This window comes from Pristiophorus japonicus, chromosome 5 (genome assembly GCF_044704955.1).
Source record: "Pristiophorus japonicus isolate sPriJap1 chromosome 5, sPriJap1.hap1, whole genome shotgun sequence".
In the NCBI taxonomy this organism is placed as follows: Eukaryota; Metazoa; Chordata; class Chondrichthyes; family Pristiophoridae; genus Pristiophorus; species Pristiophorus japonicus.
The window spans coordinates 56,292,925-56,316,677 of NC_091981.1; the positions used below are offsets into that span (position 1 = coordinate 56,292,925).

General features: G+C 45.7%; 1 protein-coding gene across 1 annotated transcript in view; it reads left to right on the top strand.

Moving 5' to 3' along the window:
• LOC139264349 (probable thiopurine S-methyltransferase) overlaps positions 1 to 21,638 on the top strand; it is a 77,548-nt gene extending 55,910 nt beyond the window's left edge. Inside the window, exons 8-9 of the mRNA XM_070880642.1 lie at positions 9,276 to 9,320; positions 20,847 to 21,638. Of these exons, the coding sequence (XP_070736743.1) occupies positions 9,276 to 9,320; positions 20,847 to 20,971 (170 nt within the window). The 3' untranslated portion in view covers positions 20,972 to 21,638. The remainder of the gene's footprint in view (positions 1 to 9,275; positions 9,321 to 20,846) is intronic.
• Positions 21,639 to 23,753: the final 2,115 nt, after the last annotated feature.

A 23,753-nucleotide genomic window follows, 5' to 3' on the forward strand; every position in this document is an offset into this window, starting at 1 on the left:
CCAAATCTACTTAGATATAAGTATGAAAATAGAAAATGCTGGAAACATTCAGCAGGTCAGGCAGCATCTAGAAAAACAGTTCCTCTGTTAGATATGAGTATAAATGTGTAATGTTTACTGTTTTGTGTAAAAGAAAGAAAACCTTTGCGAAGCCCCTTTGTGTAATGATACATCCACGTTGAATCAAGTACTCTTGAATGTAAAAATGTTATAACACACTTACAGATAGATTTCACTCTCCGAACCCACTCTCTTGATCGCTCAGTGGATAATTTACCACCCAGGGTGGTACTGAGCCATTTAGAGCAGGAGGGTCCCAGAGTTTGAATGCTCATCTGTCTTAAGTGGTGTCATCTCTGTCAGAGCAAGATTTGAGGTTAGAGATTTGGTGGGGGTGGGGGGGGGAAATCAGCTAAAGTTGCCACTCCTAACTGCTATCTAGTGCTATAATAAAAACAGGAAATGCTGGAAATACTGAGCAGGTCAGGCAACATCTGTGGAGAGAGAAGCAGAGTTAACATTTCAGGGCGATGACTCTTTGTCAGAACTGGAAAAAGTTAGCGATGTAACAGGTTTTTAAACAAGTGTAGGGGCAGGGAGAGGATGGATGGGAGGAAAGAACAAAAGGAGATCTGTGATAGGGGGGGAAGGCGGAAGAGATTAAGAGCCAAAAGGGATGATGATGCAAGGCAAAAGGAGATGCTAATGCGACAAGTTAAGAAACAAAAGATGAGTCCAGATAGGGTGTAAATGGAGATGGCAGAATCATCAATAGCTGCCATGGGAAAGAGAAAAAAAACAGAAAAAAGGAAAAAAATAGGGGCAGAGTATGGTTTGAAATTGTTGAACTCTATGTTGAATCCAGAAGCCTGTAAAGTTCCTATACTAAAGATGAGGTGCTGTTTCTCGATCTTACGTTGAGCTTCATTGGAACAGTGTAAGAGGATGAGTATGGAGAGATCAGACTGGAAGTGGAGCAGAGAATTAAAGTGACAGGCGACTGGGATCATGCTTACGGACTGAACGGAGATGTTCTGCAAAGCAGTCACCCAATCTGCATTTGGTTTCCCCAATGTAGAGGAGACCACATCGTGAGCAGCGAATACAGTATACAATACTAAATTGAAAGAAGTACAAGTAAATCACAGTTTGACCTGGAAGTAGTGTTTGGTGCTTTGGACAGTGGGAAGGGAGGAGGTAAAAGGGCAGGTGTTGCATCTCTTGCGCTTGCACAGGAAGGTGCCGTGGGAAGGAGAGGGGGTGCTGGAGGTGATTGAGGAGTGGACCAAGGTGTCATGGAAGGAGCGGTCTCTTCGGAATGCTGAAAGGGGAGGGGAGAGAAAGATGTGTTTGGTGGTGGGATCAAGCTAGAGGTGGCAGAAATGGCGGAGGATGATCCACTGAACATGGAGTCTGGTGGGGTAAATGGTGAGGACAAGGGGAACCCTATCATGGTTCTGGAGGGAGGGGAAGGGGTGAGAACAGAAGTGCGGGAAATAGAACGGACACGGTCGAGGGCCATGTCAACCATGGTAGAGGGGAATCCTCAGTTGAGGAAAAAGGAAGACATATTGGAAGCACTAATATGGAATGTGGAGTCATCAGAACAGATGCGATGGAGACTGAGAAACTGAGAGAATGGAATGGAGTCCTTACAGGAAGCGGGATGGGAGGAAGTGTAGTCCAGGTAGCTGTGGGAGTTAGTGGGCTTATAGAGAATGTTTGTCAATAGCCTATCCACAGAAATGGTGACAGAGAAGTTGAGGAAGGGAAGGGAAGAGTTGGAGATGGACCATGTGTAGGTGAGGGAAGGGTGGAAATTGGAAACAAAGTGAATGAAATTTTCTAGTTCAGGGCGAGAGCAGGAAAAGGCACTGATACAGTCATCAGTGTACTGGAAAAAGAGGCAAGGGAGGTGACCTGAGTCGGACTGGAACAAAAAATGTTCCACATATCCCACAAAAATGCAAGCATAGCTAGGACCCTTACAGGTTACTATAGCAACACATTTAACTTGTAGGTAGTGAGTGGAGCCAAAGAAGAAGTTGTTCAATGTAAGAACAAGTTCAGCCAGTCAGAGGAGGGTGGTGGATGGGGACTGGTTGGGTCTCTGTTCAATGAAGAAGTGGAGCGCTCTCAGGCCATCCTGGTGAGGGATGGAAGTGTACAGGGATTGGACATCCAAAGTGAAAAGGAGACTGTTGGGGCCAGGAAACTGGAAATTGTTAAAGTGGCGAAGGGCATTGGAAGAGTCACAGATATAGGTGGGAAGAGACTGGACAAGGGGAGAAAAAATAGTCGAGATAGGAAGAAATCAGTTCCGTGAGGCAAGAACAGGCTGAAACGATGGGTCTTCCGGGGCAATTCTGTTTATGGATCATGGGAAGGAGGTAGAAGTGGGCTGTGCAGGGTTGGGGAACTGAGGTTGTTGGCTGTGGAAGGAAGATCTCCAGAGGAGATGAGGTTAGTGACTGGGAAATTATGGCTTGATGTTCAGTAGTGGGGTTCTGGGGGACTAGATGTGGAAGGATGTTTCCCCTGACTGGGAAGTCTAGAACAAGGGGTCACAGTCTCAGAATACGGGGTAGGAAATTTAGGACCGAGATGAGGAGACATTTTTTCACTCGGAGGGTGGTGAACCTGTGGAATTCTCTACTACAGAAGGCTGTGGAGGCCAATTCACTGAATATATTTAAGAAGGAGATAGATAGATTTCTAGACACAAGAGGCATCAAAGTGGTATGGGGAAAAAGCAGGAATATGGTGTTGAGATAGAGGATCAGCCATGATCATATTGAATGGTAGTGCAGACTTGAATGGCCGCCTAGTGCTCCTATTTTCTATGTTACTATGGTCTAGGGGGAGGTAGGAGGAGGTGTCACAGATGGCGTTCAGCCTCCGCAAGGTCGAGGTCGGTTCGCCAAACAGCAACTACGCCATCCTTGTCAGCAGGTTTAATGACAATGTTGGGGTTGGATCGGAGAGAGCGGAGTGCTACAGGCTCAGAAGGAGGTAGTTTGGAGTGAGTGAGGGGAGCAGAGAAATTGAGACGGCTGATGTTACGCCGGCAGTTCACAATGAAAAGATCTAGAGGGGGTAAGAGGCCAGAGGGAGGGGTCCAGATAGAGCGAGATTTCTCAAAACGGGAGAAAGAGTCAGCAGTGCGGGGGGAAGACTCCTGGCCAAAGAAGTGGGCACGAAGGCGACGGAAAAAGAGCTGAGCGTCATGCCGAGCTCTTAATTCATTGAGGTGGGAGATGAAGCTCAGGCCTTTGTTGAGGACGGATTGTTTGGGGTCAGAGAGGAGAAGGTCAGAGGGGATAGTGAAAACATGGCAGGAGGTGAGATTGGGATGGGATCAGAGGAAAGTGAAGGGGAAGAAGATTCCAGAGGGGCATTGGAGTCCAAAGGTTGTTGAAGCTTATGATCCTTGACACCTGAAAGGAAGGAAAAAAGTGTTTTGTTAAAGCACTGGATGAGGCGAAGGATGAAATGGAACTGTGGACCAGGACAGCTTAGAGATAGTGAGTCGGTGCTACTGAAGAAAGAGGTCGCGAGCGTGCATATGGTGGCACATGGCGTTGAGTGTGGATCTCGGGATGCGGCGTGAGCAGTGGTTCGAGGAACACTGAATATCTGAGATATCTGTAATCCTGGGTAGATCCAAAACATGGACGGTGGAATTTCAGTTGGAATCAATGTGGATTAAGTCGGAACTGGGGACAATTGCTGAGGAAAGAGATGTGGCTGTGAAAGGAAGTTTTGGTCATCATCATAGGCAGTCCCTCCGAATCGAGGAGAACTTGCTTTCACTCCCAAAGTGAGTTCTTTGATGGCTGAACAGTCCGATACGAGAGCCACAGACCCCGTTACAGGTGGAACAGACATTCGTTGAGGGAAGGGGTCGGTGGGGCTGGTTTGTCGCGCGCTCCTTCTGCTGCCTGCGCTTGGCTCCTCCATGCTCTTTGCGCCGAGACTCGAAGAGCTCAACACCCTCCCAGATGGACTTTCTCCATGTCTGCGGCCAGGGTCTCCCAGGTATCAGTGGTGATGTAGCTCTTTACCAGGCTTTGAGGGTGTCCCTATAACATTTCCGCTGTCCTCCTTTGGCTCGTTTACCATGAAGGAGCTCCGCATAAAGCATTTGCTTAGGGAGTCTCGTATCTGGCATGCGTACTATGTGACCTGCCCAGCGAAGCTGATCGAGTGTGGTCAGTGCTTCAATACTGGGGATGTTAGTCTGGTCGAGGACACTGATGTTGGTGCGCCTGTCCTCCCAGGGGATTTCCAGGATCTTGCGGAGACATCGTTGGTGATTTATCTTCAGCGACTTAAGGTGCCTTCTATACATCGTCCATGCCTCAGATCCATACAGGAGAGTGGGTATTACTACAACCCTGTAGACCATGAGTTTGGTGGTAGATTTGAGGGCCTGTTCTTCAAACACTCTTTTCCTCAGACGGCCGAAGACTGCACTGGCACACTGGAGGCGATGCTGAATCTCCGCATCAATGTCTGCCTTTGTTAAGAGGCTCCCGAGATCTGGGAAATGGTCCACGTTGTCCAGGGCCGCATCGTGGAACTTGTTGATTGGGCGGCGGTGACAGGCTGGTGAAGGACCTTTGTCTTACAGATGTTAAGCGTAAGGCCCATGCTTTCATATGCCTCAGTGAATACATTGACTATATCCTGGCGTTCAGCCTCTGTGCACAGATGCAGGCGTCGTCCGGATACTGCAGCTCAACGACAGAGGTTGGGGTGGTCTTGGACTTAGCTTGGAGGCGGCATAGGTTAAACAGCTTCCCACTGGTTCTGTAGTTTAGTTCCACTCCAGCGCAGAGCGTGTTGATTGTGAGGTGGAGCATGGCGGCAAGGAAGATTGAGAAGAGGGTTGGAGCGATAACGCAGCCCTGTTTGACCCCGGTCTGGAAGTGGATTGGGTCTGTAATGGATCCATTGGTAAGGATCACGGCCTGCATGTCATCGTGAAGAGGCGAAGGATGTTGATGAACTTTTGGGGGCATCCGAAACGGAGGAGGATGCTCCATAGACCCTCACGGTTGAGTGTCAAAGGCCTTTGTAAGATCGAATAAAGCCATGTATAAGGGCTGGCGCTGCTCCCTGCATTTTTCCTGCAACTGGCGCGCTGCAAAGATCATGTCTGTTGTGCCCCGTAGGGGACAAAATTCGCATTGTGATTCCGGAAGGAGCTCCTCGGCCACAGGGAGAAGACGATTGAGGAGATCTCGAGCGACAACTTTCCCAGTGGCTGATAGCAGGGAGATTCCCTTGTAATTGCTGCAGTCGGATTTGTCCCCCTTTTTAAAAATGGTCACAATCACTGCTTCTCTCAGATCTCTCGGCATGCTCTCCTCCCTCCAGATGAGAGAGATGAGGCCAGAAGTTTGATACTTGATCAAACACTGGAAGGAAGACAGAAAGCAATGAAGATGAACAAGGTAAAAGAGACAAACGGAAATCCTGTCTGAGAAGAGCAGAACTTCTTCAAGATAGGCATTCCCAGAAGAGAAGTGGCAGTGAATTAAACACTAAAACAAAAGCAAAATACTGCAGATGCTGCAATCTCAAATAAAAACAGAAAATGCTGGACATATTAAGCAGTTCAGGCAGCATCTGTGGAGAGAGAAACAGAGTTAGCATTTCAGGTCGATGACCCTTCATCAGAACTGGAATAAGTTAGAGTTAACTAGTGTTACTGCTGGACATAATGTAAAAAATACAAGCAGGAGTAGGCCGTATGGCTCCTCAAGCTTTCTCGCCATACCCCTTGATCCCCCCGAGTAGTAAGGACTTCATCTAACTCCCTTTTGAATATATTTAGTGAATTGGCCTCAACTACTTTCTGTGGTAGAGAATTCCACAGGTTCACCACTCTCTGGGTGAAGAAGTTCCTCCTCATCTCGGTCCTAAATGGCTTACCCCTTATCCTTAGACTGTGACCTCTGGTTCTGGACTTCCCCAACATTGGGAACATTCTTCCTGCATCCAACCTGTCCAAACCCGTCAGAATTTTAAACGTTTCTATGAGGTCCCCTCTCACTCTTCTGAACTCCAGTGAATACAAGCCCAGTTGATCCAGTCTTTCTTGATAGGTCAGTCCCACCATCCCGGGAATCAGTCTGGTGAATCTTCGCTGCACTCCCTCAATAGCAAGAATGTCCTTCCTCAAGTTAGGAGACCGAAACTGTACACAATACTCCAGGTGTGGCCTCACCAAGGCCCTATACAACTGTAGCAACACCTCCCTGCCCCTGTACTCAAATCCCCTCGCTATGAAGGCCAACATGCCATTTGCTTTCTTAACCGCCTGCTGTACCTGTATGCCAACCTTCAATGACTGATGTACCATGACACCCAGGTCTCGTTGCACCTTCCCTTTTCCTAATCTGTCACCATTCAGATAATAGTCTGTCTCTCTGTTTTTACCACCAAAGTGGATAACCTCACATTTATCCACATTATACTTCATCTGCCATGCATTTGCCCACTCACCTAACCTATCCAAGTCACTCTGCAGCCTCATAGCATCCTCCTCGCAGCTCACACTGCCACCCAACTTAGTGTCATCCGCAAATTTGGAGATACTGCATTTAATCCCCTCGTCTAAATCATTAATGTACAATGTAAACAGCTGGGGCCCCAGCACAGAACCTTGCGGTACCCCACTAGTCACTGCCTGCCATTCTGAAAAGTACCCATTTACTCCTACTCTTTGCTTCCTGTCTGACAACCAGTTCTCAATCCACGTCAGCACACTACCCCCCAATCCCATGTGCTTTAACTTTGCACATTAATCTCCTGTGTGGGACCTTGTCGAAAGCCTTCTGAAAGTCCAAATATACCACATCAACTGGTTCTCCTTTGTCCACTTTACTGGAAACATCCTCAAAAAATTCCAGAAGATTTGTCAAGCATGATCTCCCTTTCACAAATCCATGCTGACTTGGATCTATCATGTCACCATTTTCCAAATGCGCTGCTATGACATCCTTAATAATTGATTCCATCATTTTACCCACTACTGAGGTCAGGCTTACCGGTCTATAATTCCCTGTTTTCTCTCTCCCTCCTTTTTTAAAAAGTGGGGTTACATTGGCTACCCTCCACTCGATAGGAACTGATCCAGAGTCAATGGAATGTTGGAAAATGACTGTCAATGCATCCGCTATTTCCAAGGCCACCTCCTTAAGTACTCTGGGATGCAGTCCATCAGGCCCTGGGGATTTATCGGCCTTCAATCCCATCAATTTCCCCAACACAATTTCCCGACTAATAAAGATTTCCCTCAGTTCCTCCTCCTTACTAGACCCTCTGACCCCTTTTATATCTGGAAGGTTGTTTGTGTCCTCCTTAGTGAATACTGAACCAAAGTACTTGTTCAATTGGTCTGCCATTTCTTTGTTCCCCGTTATGACTTCCCCTGATTCTGACTGCAGGGGACCTACATTTGTCTTTACTAACCTTTTTCTCTTTACATACCTATAGAAACTTTTGCAATCCGCCTTAATGTTCCCTACAAGCTTCTTCTCGTACTCCATTTTCCCTGCCCTAATCAAACCCTTTGTCCTCCTCTGCTGAGTTCTAAATTTCTCCCAGTCCCAAGGTTCGCTGCTATTTCTGGCCAATTTGTATGCCACTTCCTTGGCTTTAATACTATCCCTGATTTCCCTTGATAGCCACGGTTGAGCCACCTTCCCTTTTTTATTTTTACGCCAGACAGGAATGTACAATTGTTGTAATTCATCCATGCGGTCTCTAAATGTCTGCCATTGCCCATCCACAGTCAACCCCTTAAGTATCATTCGCCAATCTATCTTGGCCAATTCACGCCTCATACCTTCAAAGTTACCCTTCTTTAAGTTCTGGACCATGGTCTCTGAATTAACTGTTTCATTCTCCATCCTAATGCAGAATTCCACCATATTATGGTCACTCTTCCCCAAGGGGCCTCGCACAATGAGATTGTTAATTAATCCTCTCTCATTACACAACACCCAGTCTAAGATGGCCTCCCCCCTAGTTGTTTCCTCGACATATTGGTCTAGAAAACCATCCCTTATGCACTCCAGGAAATCCTCCTCCACCGTATTGCTTCCAGATACAAAGCTAGGTGGGAAAGTAAGCTGTAAGGAGGGTGCAAAGAGGCTGCAATGAGATATAGGCATGTTAAGTGATTGGGCAAGAAGGTGGCACATGGGGTATAATGTGGGGCAATGTGAAATTATTCACGTTGGTAGAAAGAATAGAAAAGCAGAATAATTTAAAAGGTGAGCGACTGGTGAATGTTGGCATGCAGAGGGTTTGGGTGTCCTTGTTGTTGTTGTACACGAATCACAGAAAGTGAACATGCAGGTGCAGCAAGTAATTAGGAAGGAAAATGGCATGTTAACCTTTATTGCAAGGGGGTTGGTTGGTAAGAATAAGGAAGTCTTGCTGCTTTGGTGAGACCACACCTGAAGTACTGTGTACAGTTTTGTCTCCTTACATAAGGAATGATATACTTGCCTTCGAGGGGGTGCTACAAAGGTTCACTAGATTGTTTCCTGGGATAAGAGGGTTTTCCTACGATGAGACATTGAGTAGAATGGGCATATATTCTCTGGAGTTTAGAAGGATGAGAGGTGATCTCATTGAAACGTATACAATTCTTAGGGGGCTTGACAGGCTCGATGCTGAGCGGCTGTTTCACCTGGCTGGAGAATCCAGAACTAGGGGGCATAGACTCATGATAAGGGGTCGGCCATTGAGATGAGGAGAAATTTCTTCACTCAGTGAGTTGTCAATCCTTGGAATTCTCTAACCCCAGAGGGCTGTGGATGCTGAATCGCTGAGTATATTCAAGACCAAAATCGATAGATTTTGAACAAGAAGGGAATCAAGGGATCTGTGGATGGTGCAGGAAATAGTTGAGGTAAAAGATCAGCCATAATCTTATTGAATGACGGAGCCTACTCTTGCTCCTATTTCTTATTAAGTTTGTTATGATCTGACTAAGAAAGCAGACACTCAATTTATAGAAAGAAAATACACTTATTAAACATCCTATTTCATAAAATATAGAAGATTTGTGTGACTGGGAGACATAATGGTCTACTTTACACACTTGATTCTTTGTTACAGTCTGACCTGAATCATTCATCAATGTATTGATCAATAACCTATATTTGTATTTTTTTTAATAAGTTACACATTTGAACTGATTTTTTTTTAAAGTGTTGAACTGATTAAAAAAAAAATGTGTTCTGTGTTGGTAGGTTTACCACCCAAGATCCCAGAATCCGAAATTCGGGATTTGTTCGGTAAGTTTTGTTTTTATTGTATCTCTAAAAGACATTTACTAATTTTAATATGTGTTCAGTTTCACTATATGCAGTTTAGAAATTTTAATAATTCTCATTTAAAGCTGCACTGCCTCACAACGTTGTTTCAAGAATGTGAAGAGTCTCACTGCTGTTTGTCATTATGCTTGTTTTCTTTGTGAAGTGATGGAGGGTACTACAGTTTTTATGTTTGTAAATAAATATCCTCCATTTCCCTTTTATAATTTGTTTTGTCTGGCTTCTCTCGCCTATGCATTAACCCCAGCCAATGGAGGAGGCACCCTTTCCCCATGCCACTCAATAGCTGATCCGGATCAACTCGGTGTCTAAGCTTCACCCAGCACCTACCGTTGCTACTGCTAGTCGAGCTGACGTTGGAAATTTCCAAAAGAATCACGGCGTACATTATTTTATCCCAAGCTGTAGCACATTAAAAATCATACTTATTAAAAGTTAGACTTATTACAGAGTAAGAGTCAACTCTGAAAGTCAGATGGGCAGCTCAAATCACCCAAAAATGGGCGATATTTCCGACGTCAGCGGTAAAAAAGGGTTTTCACATCGCCGGCTTCTCGCCCATTCTCAAACCACCTCGTCTCCACTTTTGAAAATGGGCCTTACCGCGAGCGATCTAAAATGGGTGGTAGCGTTAAATTTTTTTGACCATCTGCCGTAAAGTGTGGCCGTCCATAAAAACGGCATGACAGAGTAGATGCTGAGAGCTCGATTCCCGTGATTCTGGAGGTCAAGGGTCACCATGATATGCGCAGAAGAGGAGACGGGGAGCTCAGAAGAACTGAAGGCGTGGCTGCGTGTGGTGTGGCTGCTTTGGGAGGAAGGAGAGAGACTTTAGAGCTTCACATCAGGTTGGCAAGCAAAAAGTAGGTGTTACCAGCCACATATTTGGCCAATAATGGAGAGAGAGGAGGAGGCATCACAGCATGCTGTGGAGACTGATGCTGGAGAGAGCAGTGAACTGGGAGAGGAGCACATTGGAGGGCGCAAAAGAGGCAGCAGGTTCTCGGACAGGGCAAATGCCTCCCTCCTGCAGGTGGTCGAGTTACGTTGGGGTGATTTGACACAGGGAGAACGTGGGAAACCCACCCCAAAGGCCTACGAGAAGATATGGACCGAGATAGCAGAGGTGGTCTCGTCGGCGACCAACGAGGTGCGTGAGGGCAACTAATGCTGCAAACGATGGAATTACCTTGTGGGATCCACAAGAGTAAGTATTACATTGATTTACATGTACTTATGTATTTATATAATTTGATTTGTAACAGTCATGAGTGACTATTAGCAGATGTGAGGTCTTGCACTTTTACCGGGAATGTTTTACTCAAAGCCTGCGGTCACGATGTACGTCTTTAGGTAAAGAATGATAATTATCATAATAATCATGATTACATCTTTGGGTTATGTGTTGTATCAATCTCTGTGACAGTACCGAGCAATGATATCACACAATGATCTCATGCCATGTTGTCCTGTCACCTTTTACAGAAGCTATCGACAATGAGGTCCATGCAGAAGCAAACAGTTGGAGGGCCACCAGTCCCCAGCGACATCACTGACATGGAGGAGTGTGTGCTCGCACTCGTGGGGAAGCACCCCCGGACAGCCATTGACGCATCTGCAGACCCTGAAGTGATGCCACGTGAGTAAAGCTCACACCATTGCGTCATGCAAAGTTTATAGTTGCCACATCCGCTCATATCCGAACAATCATATATGATAGATGATTTCTAACATTGTCATAGAAATAATGCTGCCCTAATGAAAACCAGTGCAATGCACAATGTGTTGATGGTCATGAAATGTAATGTCTGTGATGATTTTGATAGTGGTGGTGCTTTTGTCGTGCATATGCTGTGTGTAGCGCTGGACTCACCTTGTCACCCTAGCACCCCTTCTCCTCTAATAACCTCATTTGTGTCTTGCAGCTCAGCCAGCAGCGGGCTCCAGGCAAGACCACAGAGGCCAGAAGGTGGGGGCACGGGGCAGGAGTCGGCGGACGATCCTACTACATCTGGTGCTGAGGAGCTCTGATTCTCGCCCGTCAATCCGCTGGGTCTGTTCTCCACGGATGAGAGCGCGGACTTCGAAGAACCTGCATCGCCACGCTCCAGAAGCCATTCCACCCCAAGGCCATCTAGTGGTCCTCCGGTCATTCCTGCCTCCACTCTGGAGGAACCGGCCCCAAGCACCTCGCCACAGGGCACCCCATTTGTCCCCAGGACGGTGCCGACCCCGCAGAGGTCTCGTGGATGTGGCCGGTCTGTTCCACGAGCGATACATGAGAGCGGAGAGATGGTACATTTGTCCAGGAGGGCTGTAGACATTGGTGACCAGCTCATTGAAGCATTGGGGGGCATATCCCGACAGCTGGCCACCATGACTGAGTACATTCCACACATGGCGGAGGCCCTGGATGCGATAGTCAGGAACACTGCTGCCACAGGCCTCCCAGTGGTCCCGGAACGCGGCACTCCACCCCGAGGTTGCGCACCACCACTGCGAATGACAGATGAGAGCAAGGACCAAGATCCTGCTTCTGCATCAGAGAATGTTGCTCCCTCGGCACCCCCTGCTCCCGTACCCGTGCAACCAATGCATCTGTCTTCATCTCCCCCAATGAGGCACCGCCTGAGGAGCTCCTTGGCCAGGTGCTGTGGAGCGAGAAGGGGAAGGGATAGAGGTGGGGAGAATAAGGAGAGGGGGAAAGGAAAGTGAGGTGCATGTTCGCAGGTGATGGCTGTATTATAGCTCCATCTGGGTGTATGCAATTTGTTGCAATGTATGGGGCCTGGGGATCACGCTCCTGCTTTGCCTTTGTATTCTGTGTTGCTGGACATGTTGACCATGTGATTTATGTCAATGATGGGAAAAGTGGGATGTGGGCGGGGGTTGAGTATCATTGGCTGTGATACTTATGATTTCAGACCCATGTTGGTATTAAATTTTTGTTATTGAACATAACGTTGTTGCGCATTGTCTCCGATAGCTGAACCGTTACACACTGGTGATTCCTTACCATGAAAGGTTTAAATACAACTTAATACCAATCAACTTTAATTGGCACCAAGGTGATGGGCACCATTGATGTCTGAGTTGCACACACACAGCAGTGTGTCAGCGTTGTCACTCACATCAGCGCTCTCTCAGGCAAATCTTTCAGATATCAGCTCCTCACCTAAGAGTGGGATTTAACAAATGCCAGTCACACTGCTGGCGTTCGTTCCGGTTAGTTTCACTTTTTGTGTGTGGTTTTTTGAGCGAGCGATATTGTAGGCGATATGTGTGCGAGGTGGTGAAATTGATGATGGCCGATCTCCATGGCCGCTAGTTTGGGTAAATATGCTCTTTACGACAAAAAAGAGTGGGTGGGCGTTAATATTGAATCTCGGTGTTAATTCCGTGCAGAAAGTAACGCTGGGCGATATTATGTTCGTTGATTTTGCCCATTGTGCTGAATCCACCCAAAAAAAGTGGGTGGGAGGTAATATTTTTTCCCGACGTTAAGCACATGGGGAAAATAACGCTCGGCGATAAGTTTCCTAAAAATGCCCGTCAGTTTCCATTTTGTGCCAAAATGGGCGTTATACGTCATTTCAGCGGTAAAATGGGCGTTAAGTGCGCAATAAGCATGCAAAAAAAGTGGCGGTTCTAGCCCTTGGTCTTTCTCACGATTTTGCGAATGAAAAATCGATGGTTTCTGCGTTCGAGTGATCATCGGCATTCATATAGTTCCAGCACACAGATCTAGTTTGTTTTTTTTTCATAACAGCAAATCCAAGTACAAGTTAGTGGCGTGCTGGATGTGTCCAAACTATTCTCTTTCATGGTTTGAATAACAAAGCCTGCAACAGCGTAGAAGGCTGATTTTAAGCCCTTTCACCTGCCAACCATGTTTGTGATGCGCCCACACACTCCCCCAATGTTTTTACTTATCTGCCTTCAGATACAAAAAGGTGGCTTGCCCCAGAGTAGTGGGGGCCTAATTTAAATGGCATTATCGCATCCTTATTACGTCATTGGGACACACACCATTTTAACCTGACTAGGCCCGCAAGCAAAAGCTGGCAGCAGGAAAGATCCAGGCCTAGGTAAGTCTGTATCTTTTTTTAATTTTTAAAGATTTCTTGTGGCCCAGGAGGAGCAGGAAGGCATTGGTAAATTTCCTGGTGCTTAGCAATTTTAACTTCTGGCGGCGACATCATTCCCGCCGGTTTCAAGCAGGAGTCAGAGTCGGGCCTGGGGGTTAAAATTTCTCGGGCTTCACGGTTCAGGGGGCTGAATGATTTGCCACTGATTCGGCGCTCGCACCCTCCTGATTCCCGCCCCGAAATACAATGGACTCTTATGTGTGACTCCAGGACCAACCTATGAGGTGGATGTGAGGCACAAAAGAGAAACTGTTACAGGGAAGAAGGGCTCCAGCGACTAACATGGAGTAGGAGTCCATCTCATAGTTTCATGTCTTTTTGCCAAAATACTTTCTATTTACCTGGATTCAGCAGTTGATCAGTTGATCATGTAAGAAAATCTTTGGTGTTTAAGAGTAAGGAAGTCTGACTACAATTATACAGGGCTTTGGTGAGACCACACCTGGAGTAATGTGCACAATTTTGGTCTTATCTGAGAAAGAACATACATGCCTTAGAGGCAGTGCAACGAAGGTTCACGAGATTGGTTTCTGGGATGAGAGGGTTGTCCTCTGAGGAGAGATTGAGTAGATTGGACCCATACACTCTGGAGTTTAAAAGAATGAGAGGGGATCTCATTGAAACATATAAGATTCTGAGAGGGATTGACAGGGTAGACGCGGAGAGCTTGTAAATCCCAGCTGGAGAGCTTAGAACTAGGGGACATAGTCACAGGATAAGAGGTTGGCCATTTAAGACTGAGACGAGGAGGAATTTCTTCACTTAGAGGGTTGTGAATCTTTCAAATTCTCTACCTGAAAGGGCTGAGGATGCTGAGTCATTGAGTATATTCAAGGCTGAGATAGATAGATTTTTAAATATGATGTGATTGGGATTACGGAGACGTGGCTTCAGGATGATCAGGGCTGGGAACTCAACATTCAGGGGTATTCAACATTCAGGAAGGATAGAATAAAAGGAAAAGGAGGTGGGGTAGCATTGTTGGTTAAAGAGGAGATTAATGCAATAGTTAGGAAAGACATTAGCTTGGATGATGTGGAATCTATATGGGTAGAGCTGCAGAACACCAAAGGGCAAAAAACGTTAGTAGGAGTTGTGTACAGACCTCCAAACAGTAATAGGGATGTTGGGGAGGGCATCAAACAGGAAATTAGGGGTGCATGCAATAAAGGTGTAGCAGTTATAATGGGTGACTTTAATATGCACATAGATTGGGCTAGCCAAACTGGAAGCAATACGGTGGAGGAGGATTTCCTGGAGTGCATAAGGGATGGTTTTCTAGACCAATATGTTGAGGAACCAACTAGGGGGGAGGCCATCTTAGGCTGGGTGTTGTGTAATGAGAGAGGATTAATTAGCAATCTCATTGTGCGAGGCCCCTTGGGGAAGAGTGACCATAATATGGTGGAATTCTGCATTAGGATGGAGAATGAAACAGTTAATTCAGAGACCATGGTCCAGAACTTAAAGAAGGGTAACTTTGAAGGTATGAGGCGTGAATTGGCTAGGATAGATTGGCGAATGATACTTAGGGGGTTGACTGTGGATGGGCAATGGCAGACATTTAGAGACCGCATGGATGAATTACAACAATTGTACATTCCTGTCTGGCGTAAAAATAAAAAAGGGAAGGTGGCTCAACCGTGGCTATCTAGGGAAATCAGGGATAGTATTAAAGCCAAGGAAGTGGCATACAAATTGGCCAGAAATAGCAGCGAACCTGGGGACTGGGAGAAATTTAGAACTCAGCAAAGGAGGACAAAGGGTTTGATTAGGGCAGGGAAAATGGAGTACGAGAAGAAGCTTGCAGGGAACATTAAGGTGGATTGCAAAAGTTTCTATAGATATGTAAAGAGAAAAAGGTTAGTAAAGACAAACGTAGGTCCCCTGCAGTCAGAATCAGGGGAAGTCATAACCGGGAACAAAGAAATGGCAGACCAATTGAACAAGTACTTTGGTTCGGTATTCACTAAGGAGGATACAAACAACCTTCCGGATATAAAAGGGGTCAGAGGGTCTAGTAAGGAGGGGGAACTGAAGGAAATCTTTATTAGTCGGGAAATTGTGTTGGGGAAATTGATGGGATTGAAGGCCGATAAATCCCCAGGGCCTGATGGACTGCATCCCAGAGTACTTAAGGAGGTGGCCTTGGAAATAGCGGATGCATTGACAGTCATTTTCCAACATTCCATTGACTCTGGATCAGTTCCTATGGAGTGAAGGGTAGCCAATGTAACCCCACTTTTTAAAAAAGGAGGGAGAGAGAAAACAGGGAATTATAGACCAGTCAGCCTGACCTCAGTAGTGGGTAAAATGATGGAATCAATTATTAAGGATGTCATAGCAGTGCATCTGGAAAATGGTGACATGATAGGTCCAAGTCAGCATGGATTTGTGAAAGGGAAATCATGCTTGACAAATCTTCTGGAATTTTTTGAGGATGTTTCCAGTAAAGTGGACAAAGGAGAACCAGTTGATGTGGTATATTTGGACTTTCAGAAGGCTTTCAACAAGGTCCCACACAAGAGATTAATGTGCAAAGTTAAAGCACATGGGATTGGGGGTAGTGTGCTGACGTGGATTGAGAACTGGTTGTCAGACAGGAGCAAAGAGTAGGAGTAAACGGGTACTTTTCAGAATGGCAGACAGTGACTAGTGGGGTGCCGCAAGGTTCTGTGCTGGGGTCCCAGCTGTTTACATTGTACATTAATGATTTAGACGAGGGGATTAAATGCAGTATCTCCAAATTTGCGGATGACACTAAGTTGGGTGGCAGTGTGAGCTGCGAGGAGGATGCTATTAGGCTGCAGAGTGACTTGGATAGGTTAGGTGAGTGGGCAAATGCATGGCAGATGAAGTATAATGTGGATAAATGTGAGGTTATCCACTTTGGTGGTAAAAACAGAGAGACAGACTATTATCTGAATGGTGACAGATTAGGAAAAGGGAAGGTGCAACGAGACCTGGGTGTCATGGTACATCAGTCATTGAAGGTTAGCATGCAGGTACAGCAGGCGGTTAAGAAAGCAAATGGCATGTTGGCCTTCATAGCGAGGGGATTTGAATACAGGGGCAGGGAGGTGTTGCTACAGTTGTACAGGGCCTTGGTGAGGCCACACCTGGAGTATTGTGTACAGTTTTGGTCTCCTAACTTGAGGAAGGACATTCTTGCTATTGAGGGAGTGCAGCGAAGATTCACCAGACTGATTCCCGGGATGGCGGGACTGACCTATCAAGAAAGACTGGATCAACTGGGCTTGTATTCACTGGAGTTCAGAAGAATGAGAGGGGACCTCATAGAAACGTTTAAAATTCTGACGGGTTTAGACAGGTTAGATGCAGGAAGAATGTTCCCAATGTTGGGGAAGTCCAGAACCAGGGGTCACAGTCTGAGGATAAGGGGTAAGCCATTTAGGACCGAGATAAGGAGAAACTTCTTCACCCAGAGAGTGGTGAACCTGTGGAATTCTCTACCACAGAAAGTAGTTGAGGCCAATTCACTAAATATATTCAAAAGGGAGTTAGATGAAGTCCTTAATACTCGGGGGATCAAGGGTTATGGCGAGAAAGCAGGAAGTGGGTACTGAAGTTTCATGTTCAGCCATGAACTCATTGAATGGCGGTGCAGGCTAGAAGGGCTGAATGGCCTGCTCCTGCACCTATTTTCTATGTTTCTATGTTTAGACTAGAGAGGAATCAAAGGATATGGAGATCTGGCGGGAAAGTGAAGTTGAGGTCGAAGATCAGCCATCATCTTATTGAATGGTGGTGCAGGCTTGAAGGACCACATGGCCTACTCCTGCTCCTAATTCTTACGTGTGTAAGTAAGCCTGATAAACAGCACTGGCCTTGGATGTCTAGAACATCAAGATGACTGGTTCATTGTATGACGCTATGCATAGCCCTTCTTGCCATAGATGTCCATCGTTTAGCTGATGAGGAAAATGAGACATGGGCGCAGCTAGAAGCTGGTAACTGATCAGGCATGAGAACATGTATCCAGTATCTGGTACCATGGCTGCGATTTTTCCTACCGGGTCGAGAGCAAACTGGGCGACTTCGGATGCGCACTGGAACCCTGCTCCGTCTTCATCCGGCATTCTCCAAGTGATTTTACGTTGATGGGGCTTGTTAAGCCCACCCTTCAAGGATCCCAGCTAATTAAAAGGAAGCGGGTCTGTTGACATCATTTGATGACACATCATCAGCCACTTTCCTTAAAGGGACCATGCCCACATTCATTTTGGCAGTTATGCTGTCCGTGTTGTGCGGCATTGAGTTGTTGCGAACACTGACACCCAGGCTCTCCCATCACTCCCTCCAGATGCAGGATACCAACGCAGCCTGGTTGCATATTGTACAGGAGGACACTAGCAGGTCAGGAGGACCTGGCTGCAGTGGTGCAAACCTTTTAATGATCTCAGTAGATCACAAAACGTTACTGCAAAGCCTCACTCAACCTGATCCTGCTGCGCCACTCATCACAACCCCATCACACTGCTTTCCCTACTCTACTCCTGCACATCCTTTACACCAACTTACCTTGCATATATATTATCACATCTCCATCTCACAAGCCACCCCTGACACTCGCCCTCATCCTGGTGCAATCATACCAACTAACAACACACAAGGGTAGGCACTTGGGTCTTTTAGCTAATGTTAATGTAGAGTTTCTGCTAATGTGTTGTCAAACATTGAAATCTTTATTTTCAACACTTTGCATTCTTGGACAGATTTGTGTGCACCTTTGGAAGTGGCTTAGCGAATTGTATTGAATGGTGAGATATAAGGGTACCCCCCGCCCCCGCAATGGTGATGAGTGTGACAGGAATGGCTTGGGCATTGCAGGGATGCTTGATGGTGCTGGTGTGGGGTGTTGCCAACTTGACACATTATGTGGCAGCCAGGGTGTACAGCATCAAGTGAAGTAAATATGGCAATGGTGAGACCATACATGACGTCCCAGGCAGCAATGTGGTAGGGTGCTGATGCCCTGTGCAGCAACAGGTGATTGTGGAGAAGGTTGGTGTTGTTGTTGGTGATGCTGGTGTGCCTAATGATGTTGGTGTTGGGGATGATCATGGTGGGATTCTGAGGACCAAGGTGAGATTTTCTCCAGGGCATCGATGCTGCTAGAATAGATGGCAGCTGAAATTGAGATGACAGAAGCGATCTGTCAATGGAGAGAGAGGCTGCTCCAAGGAGATGACACTGGATAGAGAGTTCACTGCAAACACTTCAATCCTGTATTAGGTGAAAAGTGTATTCCAAATTCTGAAAGCTCCAGCTTCTAAGATTAGAAAATGAACAGCTGTGAAATGGTAGCTCTTATATCACTTTTGCAGCTGTCAACTATTTGCAGCAATGGAGAATCATTGCGAAGCCAACATACTTACCTGGCATGATCCCAGAGTGCCGGAAGCCTCGTAAAAAAAGTGGAAAAATCATTAGGACCTGGTAAAATACCTTTTAAGCAGCTTCTTAATTATCTCAATTGCCTGATCCGTCGCTTAGTGCTGGGTCTGCAAACCGCAGGCAGAGTTGGCACTTGGAAAATTAACAAGGAGGCGGGTTCAGAGTGGCTTACTGCCCCAGGGTTGAATCTTTTAAATTTTGACAGCAGACCAGCTTCCAAATCTGCCCTCTAAGCACCGGCGAGGTTGCAGAAAGGCAAGCCCCTGCTGCTGAAGCATAACATCTCCAACTGGTAAAACCACTGTTCAATGGGGTATAGTGTATATGCATGCTGTTGTTAGGAGAAAACATGATGCTGCTCTCAAACTTACTTGTGAGGAGTTCCTGGCACCTGCTATCTGCTTGCAAGAACTCAAACCTGCACTAACTGGTTGTCTTGACTGTCCTGCTTTGGGGTGGGGAGGTAAATGGGGTCATTCTGGAAATCGGGTTTCTCCAAAATGAGGCACCTGGCTATGAATGATTGGAACTGAGTGAACCCTTCATGGCAGAATCAGTAATCTAATACCTGATCCAGGCCAGCCTGAAGCATTCCAGGGCATTGTTGATGATCGATTTTCTAGCCTGGCTCACAAACAGGATCTGAAGGGATTCTCCTGGCACTGGCAGTTTAGATTCTTCCAACTCGGCTCCAGTAAACCCTGTATGACAATGCTCTAATAGATAGGGTGGTCCTGGCTGAATAAGCAGAAAGAAGCTTTATGCAGATAAGCTTCATTGGTTTAACTGGTTACATTCCAGTAGTGCTGCTGCATGGACTTACAGGTCTCTAAACCCTAGTTGTAAGTAACTAACCTTCACCTCTAATGTCTAGACTTCGTTAAGTGGGTGTGCACTTCTGCTGTTCAGGCAAACAGAAACTCTGGATTTTTCAGCAGCTTGGCTTGAAGACTCTCAATAATGGTAACGGATCCTCAAAGTGTGTCACACACCCAGCTGACAAAAAAAAAAACACACCCAGCAACCAGAGGCAACATCTGACCTCTTAAATGTATTAATTTAGAAAAAAGGTTAAAGAAAATTGTACATTAATAATTGTTCTACTCCTCACTCACTTCATGTCTTTGATTCTCCTACCTCATTCTCTATTGTCCTCTCTGGTGCCCCTATGTCTTTTTTCCCCAATTCTCTCCTTACCCTACATCCACCGTTTTCTTCTCTCCCAGAATCATACAGTGCAGGAGGCCTAACCAATTAGTCCCACACCCCTGTTCTTTTGCCATAGCCCTAAAAAATGTTGGCTCTCTTACTGGGTTACAATACTGGTTACCCTCCAGTACCTCACATCAATATTCATATGTCAGCTTGACAATGAGAGTCAGCAAACTATCCAACTGTGGCGGACATCAAAGTCAAGCTCAATTCTGTCTTCATCCGTCAGCAACGTGCACACAGGCGGTGGTGGGAATCAAACCTGAGACATACTGGCTCAGACAGGTGATTTTACCTTTTGAGGCTCCAGTGGAGCCCCAGCCCCCACGTCTGTCTGTGCACCTGCAATGCCGTTGCAACTCAGAAAACCCCCAGTGTCCCATCATGTTTTGGAATCCCACCTGAAGTATTCCCAAGTCCCTGTTCCAGCAACCCAATGTGCTTCTCTGTTGCTCTCCTGACAGATCTGCTTCACGCCTCTGCTGACCTCCTAATGCATTGTAAAAATGTAAAACAGTAATGAGAATATCCTAATCAGAATTTTGTAAATGAAGCTATTGTGGCATTTGTAACCATTTGATGTGTGGCTTCAGCTACAATTTTGTTCATGTACACACAACAATGTACTGGGAACCTTCGTAAACAGCTAACATGTGTTCAGAATACCCATCAGTATTAATGTTTGTAATCATTGCTACCTTTTTTCCAGGCCATACTTGCAACATTCAGTTGCTAGAATCATCTCACACACTGTCCGGGAAACAAAAATATTGGGGTCTGGAATCATTCATTGAGGAAGTTCATCTCATTACACTGAAGACAGATTCTTCCTGAGCATTTATACAACACAGGCTGGATTCATTTTTTTTAAACGTTTATCTCCTTGTTTTAACACCCAATTTTCAGTGCTTCCATTCACCAAGTGGCCATTCATTCTATGTGACAGTGAGTGTTGGCACGCCATTCAATTATGCAATTTTTAAATCAAGTGAATTCATGCACTTGATTTTTTTTCCTTCTGCTAGTAGAATCCCAATTTTTGTGTGTATATGTTAAAGCAGTGACATTCCTTAAATATTACTTAAGTGACTGAATCAAATTGTCTGAAACTTCTATTCGTGATTTATGGCCATGTTAGTCTTCACTTGCCTTCATAATTCAAAGTCAAATCATTGTAAATCTACTGTATTATAATTTCCATATCATATGGAGCATATCCCATTTTCTAGTATCACACAAGGAAAGATTTCCCTGTGACCTGCCCCTCCCTGTCACATGATGGCATATGCCTGAGGTTGTTCAACGTAACAATGTTGTATTTGTTTCTTGCTGTACAGTGATGTAAAAACGGCTGCCATGTTCAGAAGAGCATCGCTGTGCACCGCGATCATTCAGAATGACACACACTATAGACAAAATGCCTTGTGTACTGTGGGAAGTTGCAAGAAATAATGTATTGTCAGTGTGTTGATGACCATATTAAAATACTTCAGCTCCTCTTATTGGGCTCAATTTTCCCCAAATCATTTTTTGGCATACTTGAAGAGTTACACCTGATTTTTTGGGGGGGATGTAAGTACGCCAAAAAAAACATTTTCTAACTTTCCTCGTTGGATTTCTTCATTTTGGCGTGGCATAACCGAACCCTTAGTTTTGGGGTGGAATCATGATCTGTGCCAAAAAGATCGGGCTGCCATGGTAACCAGGGATACAATGTGAGCTGAGGCTGCAAAGTGAAGCATACAGCCAGCTCCCAACTCATTAAAAGAATTCAAAAACACATAGCAGCAACCTTGTCGGTCCGGTCCCATTCTTGGTCTCCGGTGCATGCATGCAGTCTCTTTTTCTCTCGCGCTCTCTCTCTCTCTCTCTCTCTCTCTCTCTCTCTCTCTCTCTCTCTCTCTGGGGACCGAGAATGGGACCGGACCAGCAAGCCCTTTCGGCTGGGTTGGAGGTAAGTTGCTGCTTTTTATTTTTCAATTCTTTTAGTGTGTCCGGGCATCTGCTGCTTCGATTTCTTTAACTCTCCGGAAGGTTTTTCTGGAGAGGCCATATATGCGGGCCTAAGCAGAACTGGAGTAACTCTCAGCCGGTCAAACTTCCCTAAATGGGCAGAATTGGCTTTGGTGGCTGGTTACACCCCCTTTGGCTGAAAAAAAACTGATCCCTCTCATCCTTCTCAACTCCAGTGAATAAAGGCCCAGTTGATCCAGTCTCTCCTCATATGACAGCCCAGCCATCCCTGGAATCAGTCTGGAGAACCTTCGCTGCACTCCCTCAATAGCAAGAACGTCCTTCCTCAGACTAGGAGACCAAAACTGAACACAATATTCCAGGTGAGGCCTCACTAAGGCCCTGTACAACTGCATTAAGACCTCCCTGCTTCTATATTCAAATCCCCTAGCTATGAAGGCCAACATACCATTTGCCTTCTTCACCGCCTGCTGTACCTGCGTGCCCACTTTCAGTGACTGATGAACCATGACACCCAGGTCTCGTTGCACCTCCCCTTTTCCTAGTCTGCCGCCATTCAGATAATATTCTGCCTTCGTGTTTTTGCCCCCAAAATGATAACCACACATTTATCCACATTATACTGCATCTGCCATGTATTTGCCCACTCACCTAACCTGTCCAAGTCACCCTGCAGCCTCTTAGCATCCTCCTCACAGCTCACACCGCCACCCAGTTTAGTGTCATCCGCAAACTTGGAGATATTACACTCTATTCCTTCATCTAAATCGTTAATATACATTGTAAAGAGCTGGGGTCCCAGCACCGAGCCCTGCGGCAATCCACTAGTCACTGCCTGCCATTCTGAAAAGGTCCCGTTTATCCCGACTCTCTGCTTCCTGTCTGCCAACCAGTTCCCTATCCACGTCAGTATATTACCCCCAATACTATGTGCTTTGATTTTGCACACCAATCTCTTGTGCGGGACCTTGGCAAAAGTCAAAAACTGGTGCAAATTGATTGGGTAAACTGTGGTTTTCAACTTAGGCCAAAAAGAGCAGCCTGCTCCAAAAAAAATGATGCAAATCACTGGGGAAAATTGAGCCCATCATTTGTAACCTCATCAAAAACACTGAACTGTGTGACAGGCAGCCTTGTAAAATACTCACAACCAACAAGTAGTCTGAATTTTCATTCTTCTTTCAATGATATCTAGCAGAAGTGTAACAAATGTCAGTAATACAGAAATATTACATTTATCTTCTGCAAAAAGTCTGTTGAATTAAAAACAGAAAATTGTGCCTTTTACAATTAAAAATATTGATGTGCAATAAATGTATCAATGAGGCACTGTTTCATTATATTGTCAAATTAGTTTTACAATTGCAACAGATTGACAGAAGAACGACATGTGAGCCACAGGCTTTTGAGAGCTTTGTATTTGTGATAGGGGTACAGCTTTAAGAAGTTGTACAAAATGTCAGAATGGCATCTGGCATCTTGAAAAGATCAGCAATATTACACCAAGACACTCCTTGGCAGGAATTTCAGTGGACTTGTACTTTCTGGACCCTAATCTTCTTGGAGTCAAAAGTTATCTTGTGGCTTACTATTCAATGCAAAATTTGGTCAGATGACCTCTCCATGTCATTGTTGACTCATC